Source organism: Mus caroli, chromosome 11 (assembly GCF_900094665.2).
Source record: "Mus caroli chromosome 11, CAROLI_EIJ_v1.1, whole genome shotgun sequence".
NCBI classification, from domain to species: Eukaryota; Metazoa; Chordata; class Mammalia; order Rodentia; family Muridae; genus Mus; species Mus caroli.
In genome coordinates this window covers 105,929,841-105,940,933 of record NC_034580.1, presented here as the reverse complement: position 1 = coordinate 105,940,933, position 11,093 = coordinate 105,929,841, and the positions used below count along the sequence as shown (strand labels likewise).

The window sequence follows — 11,093 nt, the reverse complement described above, 5'->3', positions numbered from 1 at the left end:
TCTTCTTTCTTCTTTCTTCTTTCTTCTTTCTTCTTTCTTCTTTCTTCTTCTTCTTCTTCTTCTTCTTCTTCTTCTTCTTCTTCTTCTTCTCCTTCTTCTTCTTCTTTGGAAATCTGTATAAATGAGGAAATCCATTGCCATCAGTTGCCATCTCTCCCTTAGATGTGCCTCACCTGGGATGTTCTATTAGATCCCAGACTAGAATTTTTCAAGTGTTTATGTGTGCTACATTCTCTATACTGTGTTCTTCAAAATGCTTTCTCTGAATTTCTATTTTTTTTAAAAAAATGATACAGTTAAACTCTGGACATATATTACATGATATATAGCAACAAATTTCTTTTAAAGGTATTTATTTTGTTTTCAAGTGTGTGTGTGTGTGTGTGTGTGTGTGTGTGTGTGTGTATGTGTGTGTGTCCATCTGCAGAGGCCAGAGGCATTGGATCCTGTAGAGCTGGAGTTTTAGGTAGTTCTGAGCCATGAACATGGGTACTAGAAAACAAAACTAGGACCTCTGGAAGAGCAGTATCCACATATAACTACTAAGCAATTTCTTCAGCTTCAATACAAACAAATTTCTAATAAAGGACACTTAAGACATTAAAAAGTAAAGCCAGGAATGGATATAGTTAGAAGAAAGAAATTTTAAAGATTATTTTCCTTTGATTTTCTTAACTAAAATTCACCCTAGGTTTCCTTGAAAATAAGTTGGAGTCAATAGAGCAGAGCAAAGGGAGGCTGCTGCTTCTATTAGAACTCCACCAACACTCAGGGCTATCCCTCCCAATCATTTCATGTTTATCACATTCAACATGGTTTTGAGGTCCTTCAGAAATTAAGTACATTCAGTGCTATTTCCATGATGAGTACTTGAGATGATTGCTCCGCTACTCAATCTCTCTGGTTGCTGAGTTTCTCGTGGGTAGACAGGAAGAGACGCCTGTAGCAGGAATACCATCTGTACCCCTGTCAGAACCATTGTTGTCACCTGGTCTTAGCTGCCATGTTGATAGCCTGTCAGTAGTCACTCATCTCCACCCTTCCATTCTCTTTTGTGACACGCTCTAGCTCCAGTCATTTGTTCAAAGAGAGCCGTGTCTCACTGGGGAGTGGATACGTTTGTTCACAGAGCATCTTTAGGTGGGTGTGGTGGTACACACCCATAACCATAGCTCTTGGGAGACTGAGGCAGGAGCATCCTGAGTTCAAGGCCACTCTGTATTACAAAGAAAGGCCTTTTCTCAGAAAGACCCACAAATTTTAAATTATATTTCTAATATTTCAGTATACACAATTGCAGTTAACTTGTGTATACTCACCTTGTAACAACAAAACAACACCCTCCCCCCAAAAAAAGGACCCCTGTGGGTTCTCTTATATTGTCACGGTTTGTTAAAGAAACTGTTGAGTTTCCTGGATCAATGTTATTATCTAGTTATCAAATCATAATTTATATAATGTGAATTGTCAATCATCATCAGTTGCCCTGAAACACGTATGTAAAGCACAATGTTACCCAGCAAGCTTCTCTGTGCCCTCGGCAAGGATCACCCCAGGAGGGTCTCCTTAAGCAACTTATACTTTTCTCTGCTCTGTGATTTAATATAAATGGGAAAATGCTGGCTTAATTCTTGTAGGTCAGCTCTGCTGTTATATGATCTGACGATTAGCACTCTCTGTGCTGTTCTATCCCACAGTATTCTTTATGAGAAACATCATTTGAAACAGAGTCGACTGTCAATATTATATTGACCCTTTTTGTTTTCTCTTGGAATTTCTGTTTTCCTGTAAGAGAACTCTTAAAAAAAAAATCTCTGGATCAAAAATAATGTTTTCAGAGAAAAATTTAACCACTCATTAGAGATTGCTGGCTTTTGTTTTGTAGATATTGGTATGACAGAAGATGTACAAGCTGGAGGGGCAAGGAGCCCAGAGAGGTTTGCTGAAGTAGAACAACTTGTCTCTTTACTTAATGGGAGATGTAAGATGAAGGGGGGCATGGCTCTCTGGTGGCAGCAACTCTGTGCAGTGACCAGGCTTCGCTTCTTGAAGTTAAAGCATGAAAGGAAATCCATCGTTATTCTGTGAGTACTAAATTATCATTGCAGATTCCAATTGTTGCATTAAAGCACACATAAGTAAAACAACAGAAAAGCGATAAAAATATATCCCAGAGCAGGTCCCTACCTGCTATTTCTGTTAGTAGTCTTGGTATTCACACATTATTATATTAACACATTAAATGAAAAAAAAATCTCTCAGAGACAGTATGAGGCCTGAGGTCTTTCTTCATTACCATTTCTCCTTTAAAGTCTCCATAGTAGAAACAATGAATACCTTAGAACTTAGCCTTGTGTGTGTGTGTGTGTGTGTGTGTGTGTATGTGTGTATCTCCTGATTCAGATTTCACAGAATTCTCTGGGACTGTAATGGGTTTGTAAAGTTGATACATCTTCAAATTCTCTCTCTTTTCTGTGGTTCTTATGTGCAATTGGTCCCTTATCAATTCCTGCCAAATGTCAGGAGGCATTTTTAGGAGTTGAACATAAAAGATACCAATTGTCTCTCAAGGAATTTATCTCTTGACATTAGCGCCCTGAGATCATCTCAGGGTCCATCAATAAGTTGTAAATCAGTTCACACAGAGGAGCCAGGACTTATACTAGAATCCCAGTCAATACTTGCTGAATGCATGCTTCAAAGGGAGGACATTATCAAGATTAAGACTAGAAGAAAACTATTTGTAGTTAATTCAGAAATGCTTTGTAATACAGACTGGGAGATGCAAGAACAGAGGGATGCCAGCCACAGAGCCCAGCAGGCAAGAAGTCTTGGAGTTCCTGGGACCCTTTCCCAGCCTGTTGACAGGATGGCCCCTAAGAGGAGATGAGGAGTTGATAAGGGATGAGCGAGTCAGGTGTGGTGGTCAGAGGAATCTTGCAGCTCGGACTGACTAGCAATCTGGTCACCTTTTTACTTATACAGTTCACAGAACAATGACAGACTAATGCTTATCCAAGAAGTCCACAGTATATCCTTTTGTCTTTGGACATGTGTTTGATTTTTCATTACAAATCTGGGGTTACAAGTTCAGTCACAATTAGAAAGCCCAAATAGAACAGATTTTATTTTTATTATTTGCCCTATCACTCCAAGTCAAAGATTCTGAAGAATGTTTCTGTCAAAGCAAACACATTTATTATATAACAGCCTGATTTTAGGCTGGCAGTATTTACAGTTTTAAAGCACCTCAAACAAGCAGAAAATATCTAAACTGGTCTTTTTTATGAATAGCAAATACAATTACCTATCTCTCTTTACAATATTATTTCATCATCTATGTTATAAAGTAGAAAATGTTTATTTTGGTCAATCTTTCTTATTTAGTGGGGTCTATTCTTTCAGGGGTGTTCCGTGTATGATTCCCTATCTCTAAACTAAAATTTCAGAGAGCTCTAAGTATATTATATAAGGGAGCCTAGATGCTGTTGCTAATTATCCTAGTCAGTAAGAGTTTACCTTTTACCAATTATACTGTTTGAGCTTGCTTAAGGGCAGATACCCAAAGAAGATCCCTGGGCTTATGGTCTCATTTACAATTTCCTAGCTTTTGGTTATCCTAGCTTATTGCAATCTCTAGGGCACAAGGAAGTTTTCCAAATCGAGGCCAGATAAAGCAGAAGTAAGTTTAGGACTTTCCTTAAAAAGACTCAGAAATCATTTTCTCAGGAAAAGACATACACAATGAGTCATAATGCAGAGTTTCCACAAATGTAACACACAGAGACAAAAACCCAAAAGTGAGAGACAGAAGGACAGCCATCACAGCATTCAGCCCAGCTTTGCTGGAACTGTGTCAAACAGCTGTGCGGACTTCACAACATTTGCATTTCCCTGTGGCTGTGGCCGTGCCACCCATGCTTGGAAGGAGATAAGGATGAGGTTTCCGCATTAGTGCTGAAGTGCTGGGATCCAATTTTTAAACTTTTCAAATGGGAATCAAAGGAAAGGAAAACACAAAAATAAGTAATGGCTTATGTCAGTGAGCCTTAAGAAACTGTTACTATGTTCAATTTTCTGAGGAACCGCCAGACTGACTTCCAGAGTGGTTGTACAAGTTTGCAATCCCACCAGCAATGGAGGAGTGTTCCTCTTTATCCCCATCCTCACCAGCATCTGCTGTCACCTGAATTTTTTATCTTAGCCATTCTAACTGTGAGGCAGAATCTCAGGGTTGTTTGGTTTGCATTTCCCTGATGATTAAGGATGTTGAACATTTTTTCAGGTGCTTCTCAGCCCTTCGGTATTCCTCAGTTGAGAATTCTTTGTTTAGCTCTGTNCTCCATTTTTCAATGGGGTTATTTGAATTTCTGGAGTTCAGCTTCTTGAGCTCTTTGTATATTTTGGATATTAGTCCCCTATCAGATGTAGGATTGGTAAAAAATCCTTTCCCAATCTGTTGGTGGCCTTTTTGTCTTATTGATGGTGTCTTTTGCCTTACAGAAGCTTTGCAATTTTATGAGGCCCCATTTGTCAGTTCTTGATCTTACAGAACAAGCCATGGAAGCATGAGGGTATAGGGAATTTTTGGGATAGCATTTGAAATGTAAATAAAGAAAATATCTAATAAAAAAAGAAAAAGGAAAAGGAAAAGGAAAAGGAAAAGGAAAAGGAAAAGGAAAAGGAAAAGGAAAAGGAAAAGGAAAAGGAAAAAGAAAAGGAAAAGGAAAAGGAAAAGGAAAAAGAAACTGTCACCATGAACAAGACTAGAGACAATGGTTAGGAGAGCGGAGAGCAAAGAGCAAAGAGTAACTCGTGAGTCTGGGGAGTAGTGCACTGTGCAGCAGAGAGGGAACATTAGGATAAACACAGAGAAAACAAGGCTAGAGCTCAACTTGCCATGTAAGGACATTGCACAAGCTGTCCCATGATCAGAGGGTATCAAGCGAAGTGTGCTGATGGTGAATCCTTGGTTTTTGCTCCCACTTTAAAGACAAAGAATAATTTAAGAAACAAGACAAAGGACTACACATATGAATGTCTGTCTTTAATAATGCCTTGCTTGTACTATATCCATGCCTTTGAAAGAATGCTCTGAAGACTGGACAATGGCTAGAGGTCTATGCTGTCAATTACTTTTTCTGTTTAGGATTCTGATTTTGGGGATTGGACTTCTGCATATTTTGTCAGCAAATATTTACAGGATGGTCCGTCAAAGTGACTACTGTTGGGAGCTTGCCCCTCATATGTACTTCCTCACACCAGGCCAGCAACCACAGCTGCCCCTCACGAACTTACTGATCGTCAACAAAACAGGTAAAGATGTTGCTAAACATGTAGTTTATGAATATTGTCACTGCTCAGAACATTGCTTAGGAAAGACACACATGACAAAAAGATGAATGTGCTTACATCCAGTTTAGGAAGCTCAATCTTAATTGAAGTCAACAAAGTCATATCAAATATATGATAAAGGAGATGTGTTTTATATCAGCACACATTAAAAAATTAAGGGTGATATAGAAATATTGTGAAAATTGAATGTCACAATGATTATAAAGAGAGACTTGATAGTTGGGAAGAGGAGCACGTTGGTAGGCATACCTTTTAAATTTAAAAACATTTAAATTACATGATTACTATTGCTGCCATCAGTTCAACGTAATATGTGGTTTGATTCTAACAAGTTTTATTCTAAAAGTCACAAGGTGTTAACAAAAGTTGTTTTTAATAATCAGAATTATTTTTAACTAGAAGAGATCATAAGTCCATGAGAATTATTATATTTATCAAACCATTATAGATAGTCTATAAAAGAACAATTGAAGACTCAGCAAGAATTTTAATGGGTCAAGCACTTGCTGTTCAAGCATTGAGGACAGAGTTCAGATCCCCAGAGCCCACATACAGATTTGTCGGTATGACTGACTTCTCTTCATGCAGCATCATATCTGTAAGCTAAAGTAAACACATACCCGCCCCGACATGTGCAATTTGCTTTTGGTCCTGGTGTTTTATCATAGCAGTACAAAAATAGCTAAGGTCCCACGATTCATTGGATGCCCCCATACCAGTGCTCATATGGGCAGCACGAACTGTACTCAATGGATTATAAAGATACAAAGTCCAGAACTGGGGAAGGTGTCAAGGTAGGAGGTGTGGCTGATAGGAATTAGGAGAAGTAGTGGTGAGTGGAAATATGACCAAGGCAGATTCTATGCATATTTGAAATTCTTAAATAATTAATAAAAATATGGGCTTAAAAAAAAAGCTTAGTGGATATGGAGACCTATGTGTAATCCTAGAAATGGGTGCCCAGAGCAGCTGGCCAAATAGACTGAGTTGGTGAGCTCCAGCCTAAGGGAAAGACCCTGGTACAATATGTACAGTGAAGAGTGATCAAAGAAAATACATGACAGAGATCTTTGGCCTCCACATGCTTGTGTATGCATGTGCTCTTACACAAATAACATGCACACATGCACATAAATTAAAAAAGGGAACAAAAGGTATTCGTTCAGAAAAGAAATATATGGAGAATTAAAATCCACACTATTGCATGCTGTAACAATCAAATGACTGTGAAGAGTCATTTTGATACATAATTTTGTGGTGTTCTTTTGGATTTATATAGTGCCTTTTACATTTTACTACCAGGAGCAAAGATCGATGACTTTATACATTCACTGGAACAACAGAACATAGCTTTGGAAGTTGATGCCTTTGGGACTAGAAATGGCACCGAGGACAGTCAGTATAATGGAGCTATCATCCTATCAGGTGATGAGAAGGTGTGTGCATCTCCAGGGCACAGAGCTATGGCTATTATAGGGCAATTTGATGAAAAATGGCATCTGAGACATTGTGTACAAATAACGTATCTGTGTATATATTTTGTATTTGAGGAGAGAATTTGGGCTAAACTTATTCCATTTAAACTTTAAATTTACTTAAGAGAATGCCTTAAGATTCCTACTTTCATTCATTATTCATAGAATTGTATTCATGAGTTTAATATAGTAAAGTTACATTCACTATCAGCTCGTTGTATAATTATTGCTTGAGTTTGATTCCTGGAGCCCATGTGGTGGAAAAAGAGAATTGACTCCTGCAACTTGTTCTCTGACTGTCACACATGCAAAATGAACATGTATTTACATGCGCGCGCGCGCGCATACACACACACACACAGAGAGAGAAAGAGAGAGAGAGAGAGAGAGAAACACATACTAATGAGTAAATATAAAACGTTTAAAATAAATACAATTTCTACATTACCTGGAGCTTTAAGCCAGAGATCCCAAATGTAATCCTAAATCATATATAGTCTCTAAATGTTACATGGCTTTTCTTGAGAAGATGTGAATAAAGCCAAAGTTATTCCACACAAGTCTATTTTAGTAAACCAATCACTTCATAGGGTTTCTTACAGGAGTTATGGGTGAATTAGGTATCTGTATCATCACAGAGTTCACCCCAGCGTGACTGGCAATTCCCAAAAGATGCATCCTCATAGTTTACTGTGCAGCTTGTAGACATCTCCACAGAAGAGTGCCCTCTTCCTCGTAAGTTATTCATAGGCATTGTAACTTCATGAACTTCTTGATTCTTACCCATCTCACTTCTCCATCCAGGAGGGAAAGTTGGGATCCAAGCAAATGGCTACAGGACAGCAGTTATAATTAGTTTGTCTTATTAGAGGTTTATCTTAAAATTTAATTATACCCCATTAGGGCCTAATTAAGGCATTAAAAAATGACAGCATTGACCTGTGCATCACAAAGAAAGAAACTGGAGAACCTCTAGTCCATCAGTCGCATCACAAAGAATATGCCATCCTATGAAGAATTTTGTGTATTGCTCACATGGGTTTTATGTTGCCTCCTTCCAGACTGATAAATCCTTTTGTTCTATTTTAGAATTACAACTTTACCCTGGCATGCAACACCAAGAGGCTGAATTGTTTTCCGGTTCTGGTGGATATTGTGAGTAATGGGCTACTTGGACTGTTCGCACCATCAGCACACATTCAAACTGACCGCAGCACATTTCCTGAGGTTGGTACATTCTTGTAGATTCTGTTGTATCTGGAGTCTTCCAGATTGTTCCATTCAGAATAATATCAGTGGTCTTGATAGAGTTTCTCTCATATCTTAGGTTAGCATCTATATCTATCTTGTATATATCTATATTGATTTGATATATGGTATATCACAGCCTATCATGTATGACTATGCATATTCAATTGAGCTGTTCCACATAAGCACTAAATGTTAAATTAGGAGATATAAATCTAAGCATACTGACTCACACCTATAATTATAGTGCTTGTGAGGTTTCAACAGGATCATTATGAGTTCAAGTTTAATTTGTATTGCAAATAAGATTATGTTAGAGAAATCAAAAGAAGGAGAAGGAGGAAGGGAAGGAAGAGATGGGAAGAAAACCTAAGATGTGAAATTTATGAGTTGGAATTCCTGAATATTAAATTGGTTGCACTGGTTTAAAGTGACAAAATATCACAATAATTATTTAAAGCCTAAAAAATATTGATCATCTTTAAGTGTCAGCCTAAACGTCAGAATTTTTCCATTATTAGAATCCTTTTGTTCTCATTATGACTTCCCACTTTCAAAATCATATTGTGTAGCTATAGATATATAAGCAAAATCAATGTTGAAAATTGGATAAGAATGTAAGGAGGTGAAAATCTCAAAACAGACCCAAGGCACTATCTTAGATAATTGACTGTGTTTTGAGCAATGTCATCCAGACAATGAGCTTCAACTTTGCATCAATTCCATTCCTAGGAAAACGACCACCGAAATTTTGATTATGTGGCTTATTTCTTCTCGTGGGTACTTCTGATGGCCTGTGTTCCTCCTTATATTTCCATGACCAGCATTGATGACTATAAGGTAATAAAAAAAATAATGGAAACTTAAGTTGATTTAAACAATGAGAAGTTGTTTAGCATGTGACTGTAGGGCTTCTCTTTACTATGGTGTGCAGGTTTATACACTGAGCAGTTGATTAATACACAATTGCACCTTTATAGAAGTAAAAAGGAAGAATGCACTAAAGGAAAGGAAAAGGAAGGAGGTGGGGAGGACAAGTGGAAAGACCAGGAGAAAGGAAAATAAGAGAAAGATTGAAAAGCTTTGTTTGTTTCCTTCTAAAGAATGGAGGCATTGGGATAAAGATTGACCACCTCCCCAAATGTAATCTTTTCAGTGAAAGACTGGTGAGATTCCATATAAAATTTTGAGTTGTATATCACACATATCTTCTTGGAACTAGCTCATGGAACACAAAGAGGTCTTGAGCAGCACCCCAAGGTCTTAGTAAACTAAAAGAAGAACCTGGAATCCTAAAAGGTTAGAGTGGCTGGAATTTGCTTCTAAGCATTCTGTCAATGCAGGAATTACCTAGAGCAAGGGCAGTAGAACTCTACTCAAGGGTTGCTTACACTATGTTGCCAAGACGAAGCATGGAGTAGAACTTCATGATGTCAAGACTGTACAGATGTCTCTAAGAAAAGCACATTCAGAAGTTATATAGGATTGGAAATACCTGTTTCCAGTCATCAGTTATAGGGGTTACCCCAAGGATCCAAATTTGGGGCAAGACTTGATCAATTAAGAACAGACCCAGAAATGACAAAGGAAATGAAAGAAGTAACAAATAGGAAAAGTTAACACAATCAAGGATTTAGCTAAAAGAATGAACACAATGAAGAAAGAGAGGAAAGATACACACACACACACACACACACAAACACATGTCAGGTGGAGCTCCTATAAGTACCTAATGTAGCTATATAAAAAAAATGAACATGGCTTTTAGAACAGACATACAGTTAAAACAGAATGAACCAGAATAGACAGTAAAATTGAAACACAGAAAAAAAAAAGCTCTGAAAAATAATCTGAACTTTAATGATTTATGGGACAGTAGTAATGACTCATCATATATTTAATTAGAATTTCTAAGGCAGAGAAGAGCTAGAAATGACAGAAAATACACTTGGAAAAAACTGAAAATTTTTATCATTTGGCAGATTTTTAAAATATAAAATGTAGTGAAACATAAAATAACTACACATATGAAATACATTAGTGACTTTAAATATGAGAAACTACAAAGCTATCAAAGTACCGCACAAGGTGCAATGACTGACAGTGCTTTAGTCACTCATGTTCATTGAGAATAAACCAAGAAGACAGTTTGATGTGAAAAAAATGGCAACTTTCATTTGGATAAGGGATGAATTGTTTTACCACTGAAAGTTAATACTCAGATGGGGAATTTTCCTTTGTAGGCATTAAGTCAATCTTTGGCTAACTGCTTTATTGCTGTCAGTAACTTGGATGGTTTATTTTATTAGCTGCATTATCACATTAGGATAAATTATTTTTTTTAGTAACAACAGCAAATTTTGATATAGAAGCTTTGAAATGATCCATGTCCCTTCTTCTGTGTAGTGTTTAATCACTAATAATGAATAACTCATTTGGTTATTTTCTTCATATTTTTATAAAAAACGATATACAATTGATGATTGCACTTCCTTATCAGAACAGAGCTCAGTTCCAGCTGTGGATTTCAGGGCTCTCCCCATCTGCATACTGGTTCGGGCAGGCTCTGTTTGAGGTTCCAGTGTACTGTGCACTCATTTTGTCTATATTCATTGCATTCTATGCCTCCGCCCCTCCAGAGAGTAAGTTCACAGTTGGAGATCTGTTTATTCAGGTAAGTGACACCATTCCTAAAACAAGTACCATTAATCAATCAACCCAAAAACTAACAGTAACACAGACCATTTTTGATATTTTTCATTTCTATTATAAGAGTTTCTTAAAGTATGGTTGAAATACATATGGCATAAAATTGTCACTGTGGCTTTTTACCTGGTGTGTGTGTGTGTGTGTGTGTGTGTGTGTGTGTGTATGTGTGTGTGTTTCATTCTTTGGACAGGGTCTAACTATGAAGTCCTAGCAGCCCTAGCTGACTTTAAAATCATGGAGAGCCTCCTGAGAGCTAAGATTAAAGTTTGTGCCACCACGACTGGCTCCTCCTGACTGCCTTGACTG

The 11,093-nt window shown here is 37.5% G+C and overlaps 1 protein-coding gene across 4 annotated transcripts in view; it reads left to right on the top strand.

Moving 5' to 3' along the window:
- LOC110304545 (ATP-binding cassette sub-family A member 8-A) overlaps positions 1–11,093 on the top strand; it is a 74,934-nt gene that overhangs the window by 34,602 nt on the left and 29,239 nt on the right. For all 4 annotated transcript variants that reach the window (XM_021175944.2, XM_029483601.1, XM_029483600.1 and 1 more), the window contains 6 exons: positions 1,886–2,084; positions 5,150–5,316; positions 6,658–6,791; positions 7,920–8,057; positions 8,811–8,918; positions 10,579–10,752. In XM_021175944.2, the coding sequence (XP_021031603.1) occupies positions 1,886–2,084; positions 5,150–5,316; positions 6,658–6,791; positions 7,920–8,057; positions 8,811–8,918; positions 10,579–10,752 (920 nt within the window). The remainder of the gene's footprint in view (positions 1–1,885; positions 2,085–5,149; positions 5,317–6,657; positions 6,792–7,919; positions 8,058–8,810; positions 8,919–10,578; positions 10,753–11,093) is intronic.